General features: G+C 35.9%; 3 protein-coding genes across 3 annotated transcripts; all 3 read left to right on the top strand.

Moving 5' to 3' along the window:
- Positions 1 to 1,976: 1,976 nt before the first annotated feature.
- Positions 1,977 to 2,909, top strand: LOC121646130 (olfactory receptor 52H1-like). Its single transcript, XM_041995004.1, has one exon. It carries the CDS (start codon positions 1,977 to 1,979, stop codon positions 2,907 to 2,909), a length of 933 nt encoding a protein of 310 aa, XP_041850938.1.
- A 3,525-nt stretch (positions 2,910 to 6,434) lies between these two features.
- On the top strand, positions 6,435 to 7,370 carry LOC121646129 (putative gustatory receptor clone PTE03). Its single transcript, XM_041995003.1, has one exon. It carries the CDS (start codon positions 6,435 to 6,437, stop codon positions 7,368 to 7,370), a length of 936 nt encoding a protein of 311 aa, XP_041850937.1.
- A 17,507-nt stretch (positions 7,371 to 24,877) lies between these two features.
- Positions 24,878 to 25,852, top strand: LOC121646128 (olfactory receptor 2AT4-like). The gene has a single exon (XM_041995002.1). The coding sequence runs from the start codon at positions 24,878 to 24,880 to the stop codon at positions 25,850 to 25,852; it is 975 nt and encodes a 324-aa protein (XP_041850936.1).
- Positions 25,853 to 27,395: the final 1,543 nt, after the last annotated feature.

Raw genomic sequence — 27,395 nt, 5'->3', positions numbered from 1 at the left:
TAATGTAATTTGTACTCTTTTTTTTTTTTTTTTTTTTTTTTTTCTATCATCTTTCAAACTTGTTCAGATCGTCCTTCAGCCTTCTTTCTGACAGGCCTTCTTTTTTTTATCTTTTTGCTGCCCACAAATGTGCAAGTCATGTGACCAAAGTGAGAATAGTCCATAATATGTGTTGGTACTTGAATGGCACAATAAGTAAAATACATATTTCTATGTCACGTCCCACCCACAGAACGTCTGGTACCAACGGGTTAAAGAAAACTTTGTGTCTTACTCAATGGAACATTAGTATGTTCTGCTGTCGGTCACATGTAAATTATAGTATGGAGTAGTTATGTAACATTAATTGCTTCCCTATACCAACCTCTTGAGAAAATATAAAAGTACAGTAGTGCGAGTTAGGTTAACTGGTTGAGCAAGTTTGACATACTGTATATTGAGGTAAAAGCCCCAACTTGTGTCGAAGAGATTTGTTGCATCATGATGCTTTGTTTCACTATTCCTGATCAGGGTTTGGGTCCTGACCTCTGGCCCTTTACTGCATGTACAGTAAGCTCCATCTAGTCCACATTTCCTGTCTTATTTACAGTGAGGATCACTAGAGTCCCCAACACTGAATGCATGTTTTCAGATTTTTTTTTTTTTTCTGCTGAGTGGAGCAGCTTGCACTAAAAACATATTTTTGCAAATAAAAGTTTACTCAAAGTACAAAAGTTTTGCTTAACCATGTTTCTAGCTCAAAATTTATGAAGTTTTGACACAGAGATATACTGACATACCAAACAATGAAATAAATGAAGTTATAGTTGATCAGAAAAGTACATAACTTACAGAAGTGATTAATGCAAAATCTACATCATAGCAGAAACATGAGGGTTAGGCCTGGTACACACATAATTGATTTTTGGGCTGTTTTTGTCCCGATTTTGCCTTTTCCCTGCCTTGGACGGCAAACTTCCAATCATTGTGAGATTTCCCTGTACAATCATCATTTGGTCTGGGTTGTGTAACGAGCCGATTTGTCCGACAATTGGGAATATTGAACATGTATAATATTTCAGTACCGATTTCTGAGGAATGCCAACGACTCGTGCAATCTGACTGCGTGGATGGTGATGTAACCAATCAGAGATCGAGCTGGCTGGGGAACAAGGAAGTAAATAAAGTCTGTGTTCGCGCTGTCTCCAGTATTTTTTTGAGTTCTGGCTTTTTCTGTTAACAATAGTTCCAAGACCACCATCGTTCCCTTGTCCTCTATGTCCTCTTCCATGCTTTGTGTTGTGTTTTCCGGTTGTTGCTATGCTTCTTCTTCTTTTTTTGTCAGCTGTTGCTATGGTTCTTCTACATTTTGACATTTGTCCGGCTCGGAGGACTAGATTGTAGATGAGTTGCTAGACAGCATCATTATGTGTGTGTTGTTCTGTGATCATATTTTCAGTGCACACCACACACAATATAATCAAAACTGTTTTTTTTTTATCTTCACATATGAGGTCTTGACCAGATAAAAAAAAAATCTCATAAGACTAAAAAAATTACCATGTGTGTACCAGGCCTTAGGTAATTGACACTAAGTAAAAATATGATAAAGTGAGGATCTTCATGTTAGAACAGACTCAGGATATCAAACAGGATAATGAACTTTTTTATGAAAAAGCAACATTTTGCACTGTAGGCCAACTTTGTCTTTTCATTTTGCCATGAGGTCAGGTTGTCTCACGAGTCATATTTGACTTCTATAAAAGACGCACTCTCTTCACAACACTGTGTGGGTGACAACGAGACAACATACTGCAGCAAACAGGAGCTCATGGGTACATCTGACACAGTGCTTAGCAGATATTTTGCAATTGCTAGTTTATAACTCTTTTCTTTCATGTGGAGATTCCTCATCAATCGCATATATTTTTGCAGACACTTCTCTCAATAAGGAAAGTAAATATTTCCTTAAATATACATATGAATATTGCAGAATTATGTTTGAAAATTCATCTTTACAGAACTTACTAACTCTGGAAACTCTGGGCGTACCTCCTAATCACATTTATCCGGCATTTATTTTTGGAACGCTTACATATCTAATTATTGTCTTTTGCAATTTGTTGGTATTAACAACTATTGCTGTGAGTAAAAAGCTACATAAACCTATGTTTATCCTGCTGTTTAACCTGCCCATTAGTGATTTAGTGGGTGCAACAGCTTTTTTTCCTCACCTTGTTTTCAGCATTGTGACACAGAACAGAATAGTTTCCCCCCCTGCATGTATTGCTCAGGCTTTCTTCATTCATTTCTATGGTACAGGAAACTTGCTTGTCCTAACTGCTATGGCATATGATAGATACATTGCTATATGTTGTCCACTGAAGTATAATACTATCATGAGTCCATATACCTTAATGAGAATCATTGTTTTAATATGGTTTCTTAACTTCTCAATGATGTTTGTATTGTTCATGCTACTTATACGTTTTAAATTTTGCCGGACCAATATAGTGGATTTGTACTGTAACAATCCATCATTAGTGAAACTGATTTGTGGGGACATCAGCGGGAACAACTACTACGGAATAGCTGGCTTGATTTTTCTCATGGGAGGTCCACTGTTGATAATAATGTACACATATGCACAGATCTTGCGTACATGTGTTATAACTAATCACACAGATGCCAGGAAAAAAGCCATTCAGACCTGTGGCACACATCTAGTTGTTTTCCTAGTTTTACAAATCAATACTACCTTTACACTCATCTCACATCGTTTCCAGAATGCGTCTCCATTTCTAAGAAGGGCTTTTGGAGTGTCTGTTTTAATTTTTCCTCCTTTTTTGGATCCGATTATATATGGACTGAAAACCAGAGAACTGAGAGAGAGTATAATCGTGTTCTTAAAAAGAAATATATACAACTAGTTAGGCACATTTTCTGTGTTAACTGGACTAATTAACACAATGTACTGCTTGGTATACCTTCTCCTTTTCCCCTGGCAGGCATATGAACTATAGAAAATTACTAATTGTTTCACTTTGAAAGTCTCCTGAGTTTTTCACCAGGACTCCAGGTGAAAAACTCAGGACTCCAGGTAACAGAATCAGCTTGGATTGTCTGTATGTGTGTTTCACTGTTAAAAAATGTTCCAGAGTGGTGAGTGAGGATGGGAAAAAAAGAGTTATGGTGTTCTGATTGCAGTTGTTAATTGTTAACTTTCTGTGCATTGTGCACTTGATATACAGTATGCAAAGCTTGCAGGCACACACTGATGTCGGGCTGATTATGGAGAACATATGGAGAAGGACAGTTGGACATGCTGAAAGATGACCACTTTACCAGCTGAGCCATAGCTGTTTAAAAATGAAGCATGGATTGAGCCGAGTTAAAATGAACACATACATAAATGTTTGAAAATGTTTTTGTTTTTTTTCCCTGAACAATTAACATTGTTTCTAGTGTGTGTATAGTGTGTGTGATACATTTAGTTTTTATAATGTTGGTTTTAATATGTTTAGATTGACTTTCTGTGAGCTTTTTGACCACGAAATTAAAATCTAAAAGCCTGTTTCAAAGTTGTAGTTGTGTGTACTGTTTTCTCAAATACAACAAAATTCTGTGAATGATTTAGTAAAACCGGAAAGAGGAAATTGAAATTTCATGACTTTTAGCACCACAGTTAAGTCCAACTGAACTCTTTAAACAGCATTTTAAATCCAGCTTGTGATTTTTAAAATGAGGCAATTCCCATTATTCAAATTTACGATGAAATATTTTATTTTAGGAATTATTTCTTAAACGGTGTGAACAGATTTTGTCTAATCAGCAGACACTTTGACATTTTTATGATACTTCGTTTTTTTTTTTTTCTTTTTTTTTTTTTCTTTTGATGACAAGAAACTATCACAAACAGAAGTTGTTATTGTCAGGACAACAACAATTTAAGCTTAGAGAATAACACACCAATCATGACAAGAAAAATAATCACGTTTTTATTTTTTTCTGCATTGCAGCTTTATTGGTTCTCTGCATGCTGCCCTACCAGCTTTCTCCTTTGCTAACAAATAATTCCATGTTTAATATGTGATCCAGACAAAAACAACGTTTAATGTTGTTTTGTCTGCACCTTGATTATTGGTCAGGAGCCTGTTTAGTCAGCAGGTACAGTGTGTTTTATCCATTGACTAAGTAGCAGTTTGAACGACATCTTTTGATCAGTAAGATTTTTAAATCAGTAAGATGTTTAAAATGACCCAAATGTAGCTGAATTGCAGGGATGATGAGCTGATCACATTCTTTAAATATTAAGTTAATTAACTTCCGTCTTCCTTTATCATCTCTTTCTGAACATCCTGTATGAAATTTAACAGATGACAATCCCGTAAATCCTTGAGGCTGAAACGTTTTAAGAAATGCTCAATTAGGCTATATCTATATCTATAGCTATAATTATATCTACTCTAAATTGTGATGTGAGAGGATAGATATGAAGATGGGACTGTGTGACAAAATCATACTTTCTTTTTCTTTTCAAATGACCAACTTTATTATCAAAATAACATTTTATATGTTATTATGCTAAAAATGGATGATGCTAAAATATTTTGCAGAATATTTAATAGTTTCTGATGAACATCTAAGCTTAAAGCAGTGGTTCCCAAACCTTTTCTGCAGGGCACCCTTTTTATAGAAAAATAATAATCCCACAGTCCGACAATCCCACTATTACATGTGCCACAAAATAGTCTTTATTGGCTGCTCCTTCAATAATTATAGCTAAAAGCAACGTCAGTGGTAGAGGGTATGATTCCTCTGCTATAGTGTGTGGCAAACCAGGAAACTGCAAACGCCTTCAGGTAAGCTGAGCTTTCAGTGAGACAAATGCTGCCCTGCTCTTTATGACATTTGGGTAATTTTTTTTTTCTAAAGTAATCAACAGATGTTTCTCTGTGTTCAGAAAGAAAAGTTCCAAAGTGGCTTCATACTGTCAGATGCTAATATTTTGATAAGTACTTCACACTGTAGTCTCTCTTCATTACCCACCATTGCCGTTACCTGGTCGAGCCTAGGGCAAAACATACCTCATCACGTTCTCTAGGGAACCACTAAGTACTCAGATTCTCATTGCAGGACCATCATGTTTCTTTAGTAATTTCTCCAACTATTTTTTTCTATTCATCATGAGATTTTATATTCAGATCAAGGAAAGCGCCTTAGGATGAGGTGATAGAGAACATTTATCAAATTATTTTACTAAAGCCACTGAAAGTATTTCCCTTGGACTTGTGCCTATTCATTGAAGGTTCAAACAAATAAACAAATTACAGCATCAGGTTTTAGAAAATTTGCAAATTTGAATGGAAATGAAGTTGGTAAATTTACTGCCCTGTGTTAAAAAAAATCGTGCTTTATTATGGCTCTACTGCTTTTTGTGCTGGACAAATACAGGTAATAAATTATCTATACAAGACTGGGCTGAAATAGTTGTTTTTATTTTAACCAGGTCCACTGTCTTGTCCAGACAAGGTCATTTCTAAATCTAAGTCAGAATGATGGTCCACCATACTGACATCCATCGTACATGTACAAGAACTTAGACATACCTAAACACACCTAGTCTGATCTACAACCATATAAGCTATAAAATTTGGCTACAAATTGAGAATTATGGTTCTTTAAAATTACTTTACACGTATATGGTTTATAAATATATTTAGTAAATCTCTTTAATATTGGATAATGTCCCTTATTCCAGTGTTTAGACAACATTTTAAAACTGGATGTCTTTAAACTATTTTAATATATATATATTTACCTATAGAAAATAACCATCAATCCTTTTCCATTCAGAAGTACTTTGAATGTAAATGTGTGGTTGATGCAGTAACTAGATTATGTTATGTTGTTCCTAAAGCCCTTGAGTACCAGTGCTCAACAATCTAAAGAAACACTATAATAACACTGAACACTCCGGGGAGCTGCATGCTGTTCAACAAGAGTCACATGTATAAAACTGTGAAGCCCTCTTAATGTCTTGCCAGTCAGTCACCGCAACTGGCCAGTCAATAATTAATAATAATTCTGCTTGCTGAGTTATCACCTTGAAGAAAAAAATCTTGAATCTTCTGTTTTTTCTTTCTCTTGGAATTCAATTCCAAACTAATTTAAGCTATGTAGAGTATGTTAAGCTGTTATTATGTATGTTATTTTGTCAGAGCTAAATGAGATGTAAGTGGTCTTAAAACAGATGTTGTTGCTACTAAGTTGGTAAGTTTTGGATTTAACTGTGAGAATTGAACTTATAAAATCACTGAAATGAATGTGACTTTCACTTTTTTTTATTTAAACCTTTTCATGCATTTCTTCTATCATGTCATGGAGTTGCTAATTTAATGCTGTGTTATTGTCCCATGAATGAGTATTCTCCTATATGCAGAAACAGCCTAAAAATGAGCAACGTGTACAACACTTCATCGGTTTTATATCTAAGTGGCTTTAATCTGTCTTCTGAATATGCATTTCCTGCATTTCTTTTTGCATCTCTCAGCTACATGATCATACTTTTCTGCAACCTTACTCTAATCCTCACCATTGTGCTGAACAAATCTCTGCATCAGCCGATGCATCTCATTCTGGTGAACCTTCCTATCAATGACCTGATAGGTTCATCTGCACTCTTTCCGCAGCTTATCAATGTATTACTGACAAACAGCAAGATAATTCAGTACTCAGCTTGTGTAGCTCAAGCATTTTTTATCCACATCTATGCAGCAGGCGCTGTGTTCATTCTTACTGCTATGGCGTATGATAGATACATGGCCATATCTCAGCCTTTGAAATACAGCGCTGTTATGACTAATGCTCATATTATGAAGCTAATAACCCTCGTGTGGTCAGCTTGTATCATTCTTATATGTGTACTTTTTATCCTGCTTTTACGTTTACGTCGCTGCCGATCTGAATTAACACACTCATACTGTGATAATCCAAGTTTGCTGACTTTGGTTTGTGATGACACCACAGTTAATAACATTTATGGGCTTTTTATAAGCGCTCTTTCACAAGTGGTGGTTGTTGGGATGGTTTTTTATACATATCTGCAGATCCTGATTACATGTTTCAGATCCAAACATTCAGACACTAAAGCCAAAGCTCTGCAAACATGTGCTACACATCTACTTGTTTTCCTGTTGCTGGAGTGTTTGGGCCTTTTCACCATCATCTCATACAGGCTACAGAACATTTCACCTCATTTAAGAAGATTTCTGGGGGTGTCTACACTGATTTTTCCCCCAACCCTAAATCCAATTATCTATGGCCTGAAAACTAAAGAAATTCGAGAAAAAGTCATTCATTTTTTCAGGAATAAATTGCTTCCATTGTAATGCACCGTCTCTCAGTTTACCATTGTGTCACAAAATGGTTTGTCTCTCCGCTCATCAATGTTCTGTCTTTCTGCCATAAACATCATAGAAGCTTGTTAATCTTGACCCTTCCTTTTAATAATAAATTCAGTGTTCACTGGGTTCACGCTGATCACTTCTTCTGACATGTTAATTTTTATGTAATACATATAAAGCAGTTTAACAATGATTCATTCTCTAGTCGTTTTTGTACAATGTTATGACAGAAAATAATGTAAGATATTTCAGACATATTTATAATGTAGCTCAAGATTACTTTATATTAAAAGTGATGGTGAATGTAAAATTAATTATGTCAGGTTTTGTTCTTAATTTGATGCAACAGATAGATAGATAGATAGATAGATAGATAGATAGATAGATAGATAGATAGATAGATAGATAGATAGATAGATAGATAGATAGATAGATAGATAGATAGATAGACTTTTATTGCCACTGTATGACATACCAAAAAATTGAGGATAAATGTAAAACTGAACTCAAATAAAACTGAATAAATTATATAGAACATAAAGGATCCAAACAAAAAAAACGTCCTCTAATTTGATTAAATTTTGTTTCTAACAGATCATGCACAATATGTTGTGTAATGCTGATTAGATATAATAATAAAAAATTGTATCAAAGTGGCCATTTTCTGCAATCACATACATGAGTCAGTGTTTAAATGAACACAATGAATGTCAAAACTTTGTAGCTTTTGTTTCATGTACAACTACTGCCCACTAGAGGGAGCCAGTTAACTGATTAAACCTCTGAATAAATTAAGACTAAAAAGCCATTGCTTGGCTCAATGCCTCACATTTGTTGCTTTTTGTGTGACTTGCTGCCCTCTTGTGTTTGTTAAAATCTCCTCTTCAGTGGACATTAGTGAGTCATTCAATACACTGTGACTGACATTTGTGACAAAACACTTCAGGTCTTTGTTTATTTTATTTATTTTTATATCACTAACTTTTTATTTAATTTGTTTTTATTCACTCTTATTTATAGATTTTAATAGTATTTTTTTATTATTTTTTTATTTGTTGTTCTTAATTTACTTACTTGTATTTTACTTTATTTTATTCCTGTCTTTTTGTTACTTTTTTTTTTACTGTATTTACTTTAGGTTTTAAATATATCATTTCAAATAAAAGATTAAGGGGTTCAGTTTAATTTCCTATTTAGCCTTAATGTTGTCAACTGAGCTTATTTATGAAGAAGTACTTCTTATGCATTTAACCTCTGTTGTAGAAAAAGTACCAAGAGTCTGGAATGAGTAAAAGTATACAAAGTTTATTACAGGAGAATTATTGAATACAGAATTACTTGCAAGTTGAGAGCAGTCTTCTGACCCACGAAGAGTCAGGAGAGGACTCTCCCGATTCATCAGAGAAAAACAGTTTTATTCAGCTGGTCACCAGCTGAAGGTCAGTCTCAAAACTGGATGGCGCCACACTCTTCCAGCTCTCAGAGGAGAATCACGTACCCAAGGACCGAAAACAGGTTGGTATCCTAAAAAACTATTGCTATCTAGCAGGTGTGCATCTTTGAAAACCAGTCTTAACTTTCCCATATCCAAGGTCTGGAAGAGAGTGGTCAGTCTGACTTCACACAAGCATGCACAATAAACATGCAAAAAAACAGCAACTTCAATATTCTGTAAAATGAGAACACACAATCTAAAAATGTAACAGTCAATGGATTAACAACAATAAATTAATAAAGAAATATGCATGTGTATGTTATATGAGTATATATGAGTGAGCAAAATTTCTTTCACTTTACATTGTAATAATGTGATGTACTCCTACTGAAATAGATTTTTCAAAGTCATTCTGTGTGCTACGCAAAAAACAAATAAATAGATAGATAGATAGATAGATAGATAGATAGATAGATAGATAGATAGATAGATAGATAGATAGATAGATAGATAGATAGATAGATAGATAGATAGATACAGAATGGAAATTTGAATTTGAATTGTGTTACAATCTAATAGATCTCCAAATTTCAGTATGTGAGACTGAATAAATAGTGGATTTGATGGTTCACAATAGATTTATTTACAAATAATACGTATGACCTTCTTTTGTAGTAAGGAAACTAAATTTGTGTTTGTGTGATAAGTGTTTCCCCAAATCCCTACAAGGCAGGTCATATATGGAACAATCAATGAGATATAGAAAATAAAAAGTGATTTCTGACACAGATAGTCCTTTACTCAGTACAGTATTGCAATAGATTTTGATTAGTAATGAAATTGACTGGTTATACACATTTATAGTTTGTTGTAAATCATTTCAAAGTAGTTTAGTTTTATAAACATGAACTGGCTTGTAAAATTGATATTTTGGATACTTTAGCAAATCCTATTAAGCCTGGTACACATAACGATTTTTGGACTGTTTTTGTCCCAATTTGGCCTCTTCCTGACCTCGGACAGCAAACTCCTGATGATCGTCCATCGTCCCTGTCCAGTCATCATTTGGTCTGTGGTGTGTTACAAGCCGATTTGTCAATCAATCAATAAATCAATCAGTCTTTATTTATAGAGCACTTTTCATACATAAATGCAGCACAAAGTGCTTTCCATGGTTAAAACAATGCCCCCCCCCAACCACACATACACACACACACACAACCCCCTCCCCCCCCGCGTCTTCTCACATACCAGTATGTACAAGCAAGCATACACATACACATACACACACACATACTTGCACAACATAAAAGACTAATGTGAGGTTGAGCACATATGAGCCAGGTAAGGAAACACTATCACAGGGAGCCGTCTGCACCGGGAGCTGCTCACAGGCCACGACTGCCAGGACACCGACCCAGGGCACACGGCCAAGGGAGAGGCAGAGGAGCCACCCAACCAGACTGAAAGAACCCGCAGGACAGAGCCGCAGCAGCCACAGCCGGTGCAGAGAGCCCCCTCCGAGGAAACACTGGAGAAATAACCTAAAAATAATTTAAATAGAATAAAAGCATAGAATAAATAAAAATGGGTTAACATAGAAAAATAAATAGGCTAAGGGAATAAAATAAATAAAAATAAAATGAATAAATATTAAGTAAAAGCTAAATTTAAAAAGGTGGGTCTTGAGCCTGCTCTTAAAAACATTATCATTCTCTGCAGCCCTGTGCTCCCCTGGCAGGCTGTTCCACAGACGAGGACCATACCACTGGAAAACTGCCTCTCCGTGAGTATGTGTCCTGACTTTAGGTACAGTCGGGAGGCCAGTACCGGAAGACCTCAGGGGCCGAGAGGGTTCACAAGGTAAAAGCAAATCTGAAAGATAAGAAGGCCCAAGATCATTAAGACATTTAAAAACCAATAAGAGAACCTTAAAATTGATCCTGAAACACACGGGGAGCCAATGCAGTGATTCTAAAACTGGTGTAATGTGGGCCCGCCCTCTGGTCTTCGTCAGCACACGAACAGCTGAGTTCTGTAGAAGTTGTAGAGGTGCAATACTCTTTTTGGGAAGACCAGAAAGCAGGGCATTACAGTAGTCAATACGACTGGTGATAAATGCATGCATCAGCACCTCCGTGTTGGCCCGAGAGAGAATGGGATGGACTCTGGCTATGTTTTTTAGGTGATAAAATCCTATTTTAGTAACATGTTTAATATGTGGAATAAAACCAAGCTCAGAGTCAAAAATAACACCCAGGTTTTTTACTTGTGCTGATGGGTTTAATGCGGATGCCTGTAATTTAGCTAAGAGTTTCTCTCTCTGAGCCTCAGGACCAATGATTAAAACTTCAGTCTTGTCCTGGTTAAGCTGTAAAAAGTTTTCTGCCATCCAGGATTTGATATCTAAAATACAGTTGAAAAGGGCATCCATTGCTCTCGTGTCATCAGGAGACATGGAGATGTACAACTGAGTATCATCAGCATAACTGTGGAAGTTTACTCCATGCCTCCTGATGACGCTGCCAAGAGGGAGCATATACAAATTAAAAAGAACAGGGCCTAAAACTGACCCTTGAGGCACACCACGTGTCATTTTATGAATCTTAGAGGAGCATGTATCCAAACTTACCATATAAGTTCTGTCTGTGAGATAGGAAGTGAACCAGTTGTGAACAGCACCAGAGAGGCCCACCGGGTGTTTCAGTCTGTTTAAAAGAATAGTGTGGTCTACTGTGTCAAATGCTGCGCTAAGATCCAGTAGCACCAAGACTGAGAGGTTCTGTGAGTCACAGTTAATCCTAAAATCATTTAAAACCTTCAGGAGAGCAGTCTCTGTGCTGTGGTTCACCCTAAATCCAGACTGATATATCTCAAGGATATTTCTACTATTTAAAAAATCATTAAGCTGAATAAAAAATAGTTTTTCTAAAATTTTACTTAAAAATGGTAAGTTGGATATAGGTTTATAGTTATTATTGTCCTGATAATGCACTCCGAAACGGGTCATTGCCGACAATTTGGAACATTGAACATGTTTAATATTTCAGAGCCGATTTCTGAAGAACGCAGACGACTCGTACATTGTGCCTGCGTGGATGGTGACATGGTACGGAATATTTTTTTCAGTTCTGGCTTTTTCTGTTAAAAAATAGTCTCAAGACCACCATCATTCCGTCATCCTCCATATCCCCTTTCATGCTGTGTGTAGTGTTTTCGGATTGTTACCATGTTTCTTCTTCTTCGTTTTTTGCCGGTTGTTGTTTCGACGTTTGTAAGGCTTGAGGACTTGATTGTAGATGAGTTGCTGGACCGCATCGTCGTATGTGCGTGATGTCATGAAGTCAATGTTCTCTCTCTTTCTTTCTCTCTCTCTTTCTCTCTCTCTCTCTCTCTCTCTCTCTCTCTCTCTCTCTCTCTCTCTCTCTCTCTCTCTCTCTCTCTCACACACACACACACACACAAAAACATTAAGAATTTGCACAAAATATTTGCACTTCCTCCACTTTGCCATTACTGTAGGAACACACACAAGAGAAATGTGAATGCATCACAAACTACAAAACTGGGCAGCTGGGTTATTATCTGATAATTTCAGAAGTTTTATAATAAGAGGAGGGAAATTAATCACATAAAAAGTAGTCGAACTCTGCTGTATCCAGTATTTACACTCTATTTTGTCTCAGCATTCTCTTTGCTGTTTTATGTCTTTTAAAATAACACATATTATATTATAATAAAACGAAGTATAGAAAAAGTGTTTTCTCATTCAGTCAATAACTTACTCATATTTGCTTCTAGTGTTTACCTACACCTGATTGGTTGGTTGTGAATATGTCGTCACCCACTATTTGATCTCACCCCTCACTTAACTTTGTTACCAAGGAAAGCAAAACTATTCATTGTGTTATGGTTACTAGTGGTTGGTTACTGTTTTTAACTTTGCTCATTAGGCTAATGACCTTTCTGTTTACAAAGTGTTGACAGGAAAGATGAGTCACAGTCAGACCTCGAGTGATTTATCTTTACTTCTTGATGCTGGTAATGAACCTCAGAGGGTTTTGTGACATGATGTTGTAAACAGCGACTGTTTTGTTTGACAACATTTGCTGTAGCTGACTGGGGAGTGGTTAAACTTTATAAAGTAACAAAGTGTTTCCTCCAAGTTATTTACTATGTTATGTAGACCATTCTATTATTTTTGTTGGTCCGTGCAATGCAATGAATGCAATGCAATAATTTGAATGCAAATAAATCCATATTTAACCTAACATATTGGATGCTGAAACAGATATTTTTACTATTTCAGGAAATTTTTGGTCTTTTTAAATTTGATGGCAGCAACACTTCTCAAAAGAAGTTGTAAAACAACAATATTCAAGGTTGTGCAGCCTCCACCCTTCTTTTAACAACTGTGTAAACATCTAGGAAGTGAGAATACCAGTTCCTGGAGTTTTAGGAGATGAATGTTCACGTTTCAAAGTTTCTATTATCTCCGTCTGGTAAATTGCTATGTAGCAAGCAGTAAAAAATCAGTCAGTGCATAATCACAGACACAACAATGAATATCTAAAAGGACAATGAAAAAAAAAAAAAATAGAGCATCAGGAAAAAAGAATATTTGTGTCTGTTAGTCCTGCATTTGGGCAGGATGTACCTGCACCCTGATGGAAGCAGCAGGAACTCATGATCTTTGGGGTCACTCTGATCTGTAAGGACTGAATGTGCTTTGCTTAGGACTCTGATTTGCTACAAGGCTGAGAGGTCATTCAGGTTAATCCCTGCAATTTACCTGCAGAGCCTTACAATCCCTGCAATCTGTTTTTATTTTTGAGGGAAATGGAGTTGTACAAACAAAAGAAAAAGCTAAAAGGGATTCAATAAAACAAAAGTATGCATTTGCATAAAAGTACTGTCAACATTAAAACTACCAAGCTTCCGCTGATGGGCCTTCTTGCACATAGTATCACCATGATAATCAAAGGAAAGACTGTCATCTAAGTAACTGCCAAGGTACCAGTAGTATTAACCAGCTCTATTGTTTTTCTTTTTTCCCCCAAAGCTGACCGGAGAGATTATTTTTCTGTAAGTCAATAAGAAATTATTTTGTTTTATTTTTGTGTTAAAGAAAGATGACCTGCACTAGTCAGTGAATTCAGGAATTCAGATCAGGGTCATTTTTTATTGTTGTTTATTGTTAATCATCAGTGCTCAAGAAGGAAACGATAACTGAATCGTCTGCTAATTTAACAATGTTACGACCTACACGTTAGCGTCAGCATTCATTTGTATATAAAATAATAATAAAGGTGAAAGGACGCAGCCCTGGAGTGATCCAATGGAAGAAATTAGTTTGTCTGACAAAATACCAATAACTATCACACGTTGTGGCCACTCTGTTAAAGTCATTCAGCCAGGTTTCAAGACCTGGATCAATGTTGTGGGAGTCTCTTCATTTTTCTGCTAAAATGTGCAACTCAACTTCATTTATAGAGCACTTTAACACAACAAAGTGCTGAACACAGCAAAGAAGCAAATAATTTCAAAGTAAAATAAAATGCAAATTGCAAAATCAGAAACAATAGCAGTAAAATGATAAAACAAGAAAAACAAGAAAACAAGAGTCTCATGCATCATAAAAATGGGTCTTCAGGTGGGTTTTAAAAATGGACAGTAATAATGCTTCTCTAACCTGTAGCGGCAGAGACCTCTGAGCTTCCGCCTAAACTTTGGTACCACTAATGGGAGCGGATCAGCTGATCTGAGGTGCCAGGCTGGTGAATGTGGGAAAAGCAGATCAGAGAAGTACAGTGTGGCCAGACCATTTAATGATTTAAAAACAAATAAAAGAATCTTAAAATTAACTCTAAAATGCACAGGCAGCCAGTGAAACAATGCTAAAATAAGAATAATGTGGTCTCTCTTAGCACTCCTACCAGAAGTCGAGCAGCAGCATTTTGGACGAGTTGGAGCCGCGAGAGAGATAACTGGCTGACTCCAAAATAAATTGTGTTAGAGTAATCCAGCCAGGAAGTGATGAAGGCATGAATTACTGTCTCAAAGTGTGGAGTGGTTTAAAATGATTTTGCCTTAGCGAGTTGACGAAGGTTAAAAAAGCTGGTTTAAAATCCACTTTAAGTCCAATTTAAACCCAAATTAGTCATAGTTCTTCAGTCATTTAGCAGACACTTTTCTCCAAAGCGACTTAACACAACATGCTGATTAGGCAGTAGGGCTAGGGGTTTTGCCTAAGGACCCAACTGGAAGGTGTTAACATTCGTCCAATGTGAGATTCAAATTTACCATGCTATGTCAAGTGAGCTATCCAGCCGCTAGCCCCAGTTGGTTTTTAAAATGCTAGCCAAGGGGCCCAGATCAACTGGGGAGGGGCCACTGCAGCCATTCAGCCCAAACACTAAAGCCTCTGTTTATTTCTCATTAAAATTCCTTAAACTCAGGGCCATCCACTCCTTGTTGTCATGGAGGCATGACACATGAAGCTTAAGAAAAAAGGCATCTTTCCTTTTCAGGGGTAAATATATCTGGCGCTCATCAGCATAAAAATGGATAAGCCATTCTTTCTCAGGGTGGACCTTAAAGGAAGCAGATATAGCAAAAACAGGAGGGGCCCCAAAACTGCGCCCCGTGGAACACCACAAGACACCGGAGCCATAACAGACTCAAAGCCAGCTGTACTGACACACATGGTTCAATCCGCCAAATAAGACAAGACAGGAACAAGACAGGATGACATCATCTCTAGTGTCAGTAGCCACAAGAATATCATTAACAACCCTTAATAATTCTGATTCCATGCTATGCAGGGATCTGAAGCCAGACTGCTGTTAATAATGGCAAGGACCACCTGAGCTACAGTGGGAAAAACCCCCTTAAAAAGATGAAGTGGACTGACATCAACAAGAGAGCCAGTTGCCTTAATCTGCTAGATGACCTCACCCAAGGATGACAGAGCCGTGGGCTCAAACTTTCCAAAGATGACTGAGCAAAGGGCAAGAGTTGACTGGTCAGAAGGAAGAGGAACATTTTCTACCTTGTCACTAAGGAAATTCAAAAACATATTACACATTTCACAGGCTTCCAATGATGCAGCCTGTTGAGCATTAAGGACAGAATCTTTTGTTTTAAACAGCACTTTTGGATTATGTTGATTACAAACAATCATTTTTGACATATGTTCTCTTTTTGCCTTCTTAACAGTGGCCTGATAATGTTGCCAACAGTTAGGCAAGGCAAGGCAAGTTTATTTGTATAGCACATTTCATGTACAAGACAATGTGAAGTGCTTTACATAAAACATTAAAAAGATTGTAGCAGGGTGCAGGAAGCTATAACATAAATAGCACAAATAAGTGCATTAAAAACAAACTTTAAAATAAATAAAAGAAATTAAATTGGTAAGTGAAAAATTTTAAATAAAATAGATAAAATGCAAGAAAAAAAGTTCCAGTCTGAGGAATTAACAGTTGTTTTGATAGAAGGTAGCAAATAGAAAAGCTTTAACCTTGATTTTTAAACTACTGAGAGTTTCAGCAGACCTGAAGTTTTCTAGGAGTTTGTCCCACATTTGAGGAGCATAAAAGCTGCACACTGCCTCTTCATGTTTACATCGTGAATGTATTTTGGTCCTAAACCATTCAGTGCTCTGTAAACTCAGAACAGGAATTTGAAGTTAATTCTTTGACCCTCAGGAAGCCAGCATAAAGGTCTGAGGTCTGGAGTTATATGATCTACTTTCTTGGTCTTAGTGAGGACTCGAGCAGCAGCTTTCTGGACTAACTGCAGCTGTCTGATAGACTTTTTAGGGAGACCTGTGAGGACAGCATTACAGTAGTCCAGTCTACTAAAGATAAATGCATGGACAAGTTTTTCTAAATCCTGTTGAGTCATCAGTCCTTTAATCCTCAACATGTCCTTTAGGTGATAATAGGCTGACTTCATAACTGTCCTATTATAACTGCTAAAATTCAGGTCTGAGTCCATGACAACTCCCAGAGTTCTGGCTTGGTTGTTACTTTTGAACTTAGCTGTTTGAAGCTGAGTACTGACTTTTAATCTTTCTGCCACATCAAAATAGCATTATAAAGTAACATGTTACAGTAACGATATTATAACTAGAAACTAATTACTTTTTAGTATCCCAACACTGATTACAGGCTAATCAGGACAACACTGATGTATACTGAAATCACCTACAGCAAGGACCTGGTCATAATGAGGCACAATTCCAGCCAAGAAATCTGTAAAGTTTAACTGCAACTGAATGCAATTAAAAGCAGATGATAAATAAATTAATAAAAGATCAGCAAAGGACCTGGTTCCCTCAAGGTGGGTTAAAACTAAATTCAGCAGGATGGTTACTGGATCCACAACACCTCTGCCTGGCCTGTAAGTGAACTGCAGTGGGCCCAGATTTTCCTGAAGAAAGGTCAAAAGTGACTTCCTAACAATTATTTCAAATGATTTCATAACCAGGAAAGTTAGTGCAACAGATTTAAAGTCAACTGGAGATTTGAGAGATGCAGATTTAGGATAAAAACTTTATTAATCCCTAGAAGTGAATTGAATTTATGTACCAGCAACAACAGAACAACAAAAACTGAAAAGAAAAGCAATAATAAAAATAATAAACACTGATATTTACTATTGATTTTATATATAGATATATTTATAATTATATATCTCAATTGGAAACACCTCCTCCCAAGGTGGTGGAGAATGAGAGGGCTAAGATCCTGTGAAACTTCCACATACAGACCAACAACATGATGGTGACCAACCAACCGGACATAGTGATAATGGATGAGCAGCAAAGGAAAGCTGTAGGGATTGATGTAGCCATCCCCAACAATGAAAATGTCTGGAAAAAGGAACACGAGAAACTGGAGAAATACCAAGGACTCAAGGACAAACTGGAGAGAGTCTGGAAGTTGAGGCTCCTTTGCTGCAATAACAGCCTTTAGATCAGTGTTTCTCAATCCTGGTCCTGGTCCTCGGGGACCACTGCCCTGCATGCTTTAGAGGTGTCCATCTTTCGCAAAGAACTTGTTGGACAGAACTAAAACATGCAGGGCAGTGGTTCCTGAGGACCAAACACTGCTTCAGATGCTTCCTATATCCACAGACAAGTCCCTGAAGTCTGGCAGGTGGTATTTTGACTCATTCCTCCATACAAAGTTGCATTTCATTCAGGTTTCTTGGCTTCAGTGCAGAGACAGCATTCTTAAAGTGAATCCATACATTTTTAATGATGTTAAGGTGTGGGGACTGGGATGACCATTCTGGGACATTGTAATTGTGCTTTTGCATGAATTCCTCAGTGGAGTTTGAACAGTTCTTAAGATCATTGTCTGGCAAAAAATTCCAACCTCAGCATAGCTTCAACTTTGTGACCGACTCTTGAACATTATTGTCAAGAATCTGCTGATACTGAGAGGAATTCATGTGGCCCTCAGCGTTAACAAGGTTTCCAGTCCCTGTGATAGCCACAGAGCCCCATAACATGATGGACTCTCCACCAAATTTCACAGTAGGCAAAAAGTTCTTCACATGGAATTAAGTGTATTTATGCCTTCGTGCATACTTCCTATTGTTCTGACCAAATAATTCTGTATCAGTCTCATCTGACCACTGTGTTTTTTTTTTTTTGTTTTTTTTTTTTTTTTCCAAAATGAACATAGACTTCAATGCTGCCTTGTCCAGATGTGCTTTTGCATATCTCATGCAACTCCTCTTGTGACCAACACTTATGAAAGTCTTTATGCACATCACCCTCCCAATGAGCTTTTCCTGGTGCAAAGTACGCTAGATTGTAGAATGATGAACAACATCATCAGCAGCTAGATGTTCTCTGGAGGTGGTCTGTGGCTCGTCTGTGACCATTCTAACCGTCCTTTGCCTGTCCCTTTCCTGTGTTTTTTTTTTTTTTACCTACCACATCTTTCCTTCATAAGGCCTTCCTTTTCTACATTACATCTCTGACTGTGGAGATAGACAGTCCAAACCTTCTAGATAATGTCCTGTACCCTTCTCCTAATTCATAATGATGTATTATCTCAGTTTTTAGGTCAGTGGAGAGTTGTTTAGAGGGACCAATGTTAATACTCTCTAAGAAAAAATCAAAGACCAGCAGCCAGCAGATACCTACATTAAACAGCCTTTTTGACGATGGGTTCCACCTGTCTTTGTAGTTGAAGATCTAATGAGCTAATCAAAGCAATTCTGTTCTGCCAGTTGTCAGCTATTAATCCCAACAGGTCTTGAAATGAATGCAATTGAAAGAGTGTCCGCATATATGCACATGCCTATTTTTGTTTAAATACACATAAAAATGTTTCTGTTGGAGCAATTAAAACTTTATCACTACTGAAACGTTTCTGATTTGCTAGGGTGACAAACTGATGCATTGATTTTTCTAAATTTAAGATCACAAGCACCCTGCCTCTCACCTGCTAAAATGCTGGGTTAGGCTCCAGCATCCCTGCAACCCTTAATGGATGAAGCAGCGCAGATAATGAATGAATGAATGAATGAATGAATGAATGATGACAAGCATTAAAGTATATAAAGCACCCACAGATATTCTGTTTTCCTGTTAAAACTTCCTTTTTACAGCACTAAAAAAGTCCTGGGATATGAATATGTTTTATTCGTTGTCCTTTCACCGAATAAAAGGAAAAACCAAATAAACATGTTAAGTGAAATGGTTCTTGAGAAAATAATGAACATCTTATAAACAATGTTGTTAAATAAATAAAAAAGGTGGACTGCTGGACCCACATTAATGATACACCTGTTAACTCAAGTCATAAAAAAGATGTATTTTTACAGAAATACTGAGATTATGAGAGAAACAACAACTGTTTCCTAAAGTGACATCACTCAATTCAAGTGTCATAGATGACCAGCTGAAATTTAGTCCTTTAACAGCAGGTGGCAGCACTGGCACTTTTATAACTGTGAACTGTTGTCCTTAATCCTGCGGTGTCCAAAGTTGGTCCTTGAGGACCGCAGTTTTCAATGTATCCCTGCTCCAACACACCTGTCTGAATCTAAATGGATCCAGCAGCCTATGAAGTTCTTCATGATTAATCTTTTATTTAAGTCAGGTGTGTTGGAGCAGCTATACATTGAAAACATGCAGGATTGTGACTTCTGAGGACCGGAGCTGGACACCCTTGTCTCAAATGGAGTGTGAAATCAAACATTTTCTGTCAGTCAAAGTTTAATTACCATTTTATTATTTTGTGTATTTAAATTAACAACACTTGATGGTGACTGCGGTCAAACTTTCACCTGTTTTTTAGCAAAGGTATACTATTGTTGGTGTTTACACAACTGTATACACACAGTATAGTTGTCGCAGATGTTTTCATAGTATTGGTGAAATAAAAGGCTCTGTAAGATGAAACTGTTATATTTTTATATATATGACATCTTGCAACCAGACAAGCTGGAGATTTTCAGCCAAACTTTGTTCTTTAGCAAATAACTATTGCATGGATAGTGGTTTTGCACCAAATCACTTTTAGTGTGATCTGCACCTGTTTGAAATAACACCCACTTATTTTATTGCTATTATTATTATTTTACTTAACTACCATCATCCTAACTTTTTCTGGAATATGGTGGAAACTTGAAATAATTAAATGTCAGCTATTTAAAAGAGCTTTCATTGGTGGTGATATAAAGCAGTGGTTTTCAAACTTTTTGAGCCACGACGGCCGAGATAAGATGCATTGGCGTCCGTGAGCCCCACCCCCACTTGATGACTTAGTGGTGAACTGTGTGTTCCACATCCTTTAAATGTAAGGCCAGAAAACAGTTAGAATTTTCATAAATAAGGGGAATAAAGTGTTTTAATGTGGTTTATTGCTGTGACAGGGTACCTACATGCCCAAAATCAGCTTCTCTTGCTGAGATGATGTTAAATTCAGATTTTTTATATGATTTGAGTGCTACCTGTTAAAAAGCGAAGGTGATCATTTCAAAGATTTATTTCTTTATTAATGGTTTATTTTGACAGCCCTGGTAAAAATACCAAATTTATTTGATAAATGTAGGCAATATATTTTTCAAAATGATCTGGCAACCCTCTGAAATTATCTCACGACCCCCAGTTTGAAAACCGCTGATATGAACACTGGCAGTGTTTGTCTCATCTTCTCATGCTGAAATTTGATAAGCATGATAAGATAAATATATAGATGACATAGAGTGAAAAGACCGAATTTTGAGTCTTAACATGATTAAACTTGAGTCTAAAACCTGAGAGGCCTGCTTGTGTGACATTGGTGATTTGAAATCAGTGCATGTTTGCCAGCAGCTGCTTTTTCAAAGTAAGGCAAGTTTATTTGGATAGCGCATTTCATGTACAAAACAATTCAAAATGCTTGGCATAAAACATTAAAAGCATCACAGCAGGAAACAATAAAAAGTTAATTAAAACAAACTTTAAAAAGAAATAAAAGAAATTAAATAAAACAGAAAAAAAGCTAAAATAAAATAGATAAAATGCAAGAAGTGTGAGAAATTAACTATTGATAAGATCAAATGCACCTCTGATTTAGATACTTTGGGTTAGGGTGGAATCAGCCCTTCCATCTTTGCCATAAATTCCCATCTTTGTTTGTATTTGAGGAGTAAGTTAATGAAATAAAGGAGATGAGTATTAACTCGCCTATTGTCAGGTTTAACTTTAAAAAGTTTTGTCTTGGAGGAAGAATTTGTTGTTTCAGACCACTGATACACAAGAGGAACAACACAAATGAACGTCAGAAGAAACTAATTGGTGTCTCAAGTTGATAGTTCTCTCAGGTGTGAAATTAGAGTGTGCATATGGGAGTAGTTGCTTCTTGGAGCACCTTAGTGAATTCTCAAATGAAAATAGTCTTGTTTTGTTGTGTTTTTTTCTTCATACATTTTGTTTATCTATGTTTCAAACACTGATTAACTTATTATTTAAATTAAATAGTGTCTGTACTCTGTTTTTCTGTTTTATTTAAAAAAAATAGTGTGTTGAAGGTCTGGGGGCATGTTTGTTTTTCCTTTTCTTTTTTTTTCTTCATTGCATTTTGCTACATTTAATTTTGTTTTTGAAATTCTGAACCATAACAGATTAAATGTATTTATTGACAAACATCAATACAACAGGAATTGTTCAAAGAATTAATATTAATGCAATAAAGACAATAACACAATTAAAATCCAAAGCCTCACTGACCTCACTATCTTATTTTGTTTACAAAGGCCCATGCATGATTCATGGTGTCCACCATATAAACAAATAAATTAATAAATGAAAGGGTAATAGATTTGCAGCCATTAATTTCAGAAAATGTAACACTGTCATAAAATTATCTTTTTTTTTTAATAGGTCTTTGTTGAATAGTTCTAAAACATTATAAGATGATTATCTGTTGTAGTTTTGTGGCTCCATAACTATAAATACTTTTAGGAGAATTCTACTTCTGTCATTTTTTCCTAGTTCTTTTACCTTCCAATGCTTGTACAGAAACTACCAAAAATAACTTCAGCATCAATAAAAAGCGCAAGCAAACATTGTCTAAGAAGTCCATGGGGCTTTATAATTCACATTTATTATTTCTGTGATAATGAGGGGTTGTGCTGTATAGAAATCCACTCAGATACAATAAAGCACAGCCTGTGAGACCTCCATTAAACACTGGGGATATTAGCACTCCTTCCTCAGTATCAATTTAAGCGCTCATAGGGGTTTTGTTAAAATGCCGTTGTTTACTCCAGTGGGATTCATAATCCATTAATGTTATTAAATCAGTGGTTCCTACACTGAGCCATGAAGTGAGTGGGCCTTGCTATGCATCAACAATATTTCTCCACTAATGGATTTTATGATGATTTACATTTTAGCTGAGTCCAAGAAATAGAATGAAAATATGGAAGATTGAGGAAATATTTATTATTATTATTATTATTATTACTTGAATTATTTACAAAATGCAACACATTTAATGACTGCATTGTATGGAAATAAAATGATCTTTCTGCATGTTTGTCACTGCCAAGTTGTAGATTATATCTATGATGGTCCAGATGTTTATGTAATATGTAGCGAAGAATTTCAAGGGTTTGTAATTTAGTGTTTTAAATTTATGTTAGGAATGAGAGCAGACAAACAAAGAAACTCTCTCAAAACATGGATTTACATCTTCAGCTTCACAGAACAGAAGACCACAGTTTTATGAAGAGCACTCATTATTAGTCTGATCATTTTAGTGTCAGGCTGAGTGTCAAATATGGTCAAAGTCATTTTTTTCCACTTCTTTGAGCCAAAAGTTCATTACCTTTTTTGCAGGATCCATTTCAAGTTTTGGAAAAAAAATGCTTTCACAATAAAGACATTGATTGGAAATGCCATGCCAAGTGAAAAAATGTCAAGATGAATTTTCTGTAACAAATCCACAATGAATATGGACTATTAAAAGTGCAGGCTTGAATGGCTGACCTCTTAGGTTCTTATCATATTATTTCATGTTGGCTACAAAAAGTTTAACCAATGATCAAAAGATGGTCAAATCAATGATTACTTTAAATCAACAGGTTAAAGACAAAAATAAAAATAAAAAATAAATAAGTAAATAAAGAAATAGTTGCCACCAAAATAAAAAGTCACTTACTCTAAATTTTTATGGGATCACAGAGGAGGAGTGGGCGTGAGGTCATGAGTCAGTGAAATAGTGGCAAAGAAGCTTCTCATGACTGAAATACACTAAGGTAGATTGATTATGAAGGATTATTATTAAGTTTTTAGGAATAGTTTTTAAAATCTATTTGACCAAACACCTCTCTTACAATCCTACAGTTATTCCAGAAACCTAATGGCCAGTGTCCTGACTGGCACATCCAGTATTAGCCTCTCTCTACTGGCTCCTAGTTAAATTTAAAATTCAATTTTTTTTTCTCAGCACTCAAAAAGCCCTTAACAATTCAGCTCCATCCTACATAAAAACATCATATTGCACCCTTTCAACCGCAATGGCACCTCCGTTCCCAGAATGCCTTCTGGTACCCAGCATTTCAAAGACCAGAATGGGAGGTATATCCTTTCTTTTTCAGGCCCCTCTAAGAACATTTCTTAAAACATATCTATTTGAGAGAGCTTTTCTCAAATCTGTCTTTTGGTCTTCCTGGTAGTTCTGATAATTGATCTTATGCATCCTTATTAATATCATTATCTATTTTAATGTTCTTTATTATTGCTATGTGCTTTTATTCTTGTCTTCTCTCAAATCTTATTGTTTCACTGAATGAATGTTTTTACTTGTTTTTATTTTACTGTTTTTATTGTTGTGTTCTTATAAAGCTTTTGTTATGTAAAGCACTTTGGATTGCTCTTATGTGCATAATAAAGTGCTATAAAAATAAAGAGTTGCAGTAATTGCTGACCACATTCTTTGGGCAAATAGTGCTACTGAACCTAGACCTGACCAACTGCAGCAATCCCAGATCTTAGTACTGCCCCCACAGGCTTGAACAGGAGACACTAGGCATTCATCTGCCCCTCTTCTGGACTCATCAGACCACATGACCTTCTTCCATTGCTCCAGAGTCCAATCTTTATGCTACCCAGCAAAATGAAGCCTTTCTCTCTGGCTAGCCTCACTGGTTACATCACTGGCTTTATGGCTACACAGCTCCCTTGAGTTATTTGCGTAGTTAAGGTGACAATTTTTTTCTTTTATTTTTCAGTGTATTTGTAAGCAGTGAAGGAACAAGTGAGTCAACAGACCATTTTTCGGCAACTTGAGAAAGGTACCTGCAAACTTATAGGGATGACAAGAACCTAACTCATTTACACATTTATATGTAAATATATTATAGAGTATATGAGGGTTAAAGTGACATTCAAAAGAAATTAATCTTAATTAATAGTAAAGGATTACATAAACTATATGTTACAGTTTAAGTAAATGTGCATATTAGATACAGCTAATTTGAAATGTTTGACAGTGTTTAATGAGTTATATGCTTTCCAGTGTTTTACAGAAATTTCTACATCATGTCAGGGGGAAATCGTACCAGAGTGACTGAATTCATACTTAGTGGATTCCCTGGACTTCATCCAGACTACTTTGGACTTGTTTCAGCTGTGTTATTTTCAGTATTTTTGATAACTGTGATGGGAAATGTTACAGTTTTTATTTTATTTATAACTAACCGCTGCCTTCATAAGCCAACTTATTATATTATTTTAAACCTGACTGCATGTGACCTCCTCTTCAGCACAACCACTTTACCTAAAATGATCAGTAAGTACTGGTTTAAATTAGGGACAATTTCCTTTGATGGTTGTTTTATCCAAATGTTCTTAGTTCACTACTTAGGCTCAGTGAATTCCTTCGTTCTCTTCCTTATGGCCTTTGATAGGTATTTGGCTATCTGCCATCCTCTCAGATATGTAAATATTCTTCAATTCTCCACAGTCGTCCTTCTCAGTGTTACTGTCTGGATTATTGCCACTTTCATTCCTCTAATGATGGTTGTTAGAGCATACCCTCTCCCTTACTGTGCCTCAAACATAATCAATCACTGTTACTGTGATCATATTGGTATAACAGTGCTAGCCTGCACGGACAGGACCCTTTATTCTTTTCCTGCTTTTGTGGGTGCAATGATTACACTACTGGGACCGCTAGCATTCATAGTTTTCTCATATTGCTTTATACTGATAGCAGTAAGTAAGATTGCAAACAAGCAAAACTGCATGAAATCTCTGTCCACATGTAGTACTCAGCTAATAATAATATCACTGTATTATTTACCAAGATGTTTTGTATATTTAGCCAGCAATGTTGGCATTACATTTAGTACTGATATAAGAATTCTGATCATTGTGCTTTATAGCCTTGTCCCCCCCATGGTCAATCCATTTATATATTGCCTAAGAGCTAAAGACATGAGAACATGCTTGTTTAAACATTTTTATAGAAGAATCCAACCAAGAAACACACAAGTTTTAACAATTAGTAATTGATTAACCCATGCATTCTGTAAATAGTCCCCTTCTATATTTAGTCTACGTCATGTCTTAACACCATATAGCTCATTATAGGGAGGTTAAAAGAAATGTATTACATAGTCAGAAAATCCTACCACATATTTGTTATTGTAAAAAAAAAAGTCAATTATTTCTATTGCATTGCACAAAGACCATAAATAGGTTTGCAAATGTCTCCCAGCATTGAACATTTTTTAATGACTGACGTAAAAATGATAATGAAGACCTGTCAAATAAACATGTGTGTTGTGTATTTTGTAACAAAGGGAGCACAGGATATTTGTGTTATATTTCAAATATTCAAACATTTATTTTTAGTCCAAAACTTTATCTTAAATCTAAAATATCTCATAGAGATTATCGGATTAGCACCTCACAACATACACTATGCTGTGAAAAACAGTAAATTAAATAACAGAAGATGAAGAAATCCAACACATGATCTAAAACACGATCTCCGTCCCAAAAAATTATCAGCTGTAACTTACCGAGCTGTTCAACTCTGCATGATGAAGATTATTTGATAGTTAATAATGTTCATGTGAACAATGATAAATTATGTCATTAAAAGTGCACATAAAGAACTGAATTTTACGTAATGTCATGATGCCGCAATGAAAAAATCTAGACAGGGTTTAAGAAAACAGTGCCATTTGAAGGGGGAAATATTAAACCACTGTTGCATTTTGATGTAGAATTAAAGTGGATTTATGGGGTTTCCAAAGGTTTATCGACACAACATGCCACTTGTGCAAAATATGCTAAAAATACTTTGGTACGCAACATGGGTGAAAAATGACCTGCATTTATTTCTCATCTTATTTCATGTTAGATGAGTGTTTCTTTGCTCCATCTTTTGAAATCAATTTATTTTATGATTGAACACTACAAGTACTCTTTAAATAATTTCAAATTATTATCAATATTTTCACTTTCATACTTTATTAAAACAAATATGGCTTTTGTATCACATCAGTTTTTCACACATGGATGAAAAATTACTCATTTAATGATTTAAAAGGACTTTACTTTTTATAATATTGACTGGGGCCAAACACATTACATTTAACATTTGCAACATGTCATTTTAAATATCTTGGATATAAAGTCATGGGAGGCAGAGAGTTTCTTACAGCTTAACCACTACAAAAATTAAGTTTGAATTATTAGTTCTCAAGACAAAGAGACAGACAAGAGACAGAAAATTACAAAGCTTTAAACCTTCTCAGTGTGTCAGAAATCTGGGTGTCCTTTTCAACTCTGAGCTGGACTTTATTCTATGAAGGTAAAATGTGCCAAAATGAACAAACTTGTAGATTTGATGTGAAAACTTGTAGAATACAATGTGAGAAGTTGCACATCAAAAATCTGAACTTGTATGTCAAAACCAATCAGAGTGAATGGTCGTAAGACCAACGTCTCCAGAGTTTCTCTTGTCGGACCTCTTTGCAGCTATCACTATGGCGCACCAACCTGGGGTAAGTTACTTCATTAACCATCAATTTGATTACCCCATTGT

Source organism: Melanotaenia boesemani, chromosome 9 (assembly GCF_017639745.1).
Source record: "Melanotaenia boesemani isolate fMelBoe1 chromosome 9, fMelBoe1.pri, whole genome shotgun sequence".
Classification (NCBI taxonomy): Eukaryota; Metazoa; Chordata; class Actinopteri; order Atheriniformes; family Melanotaeniidae; genus Melanotaenia; species Melanotaenia boesemani.
This window is presented reverse-complemented; position numbering and strand designations above follow the sequence as displayed.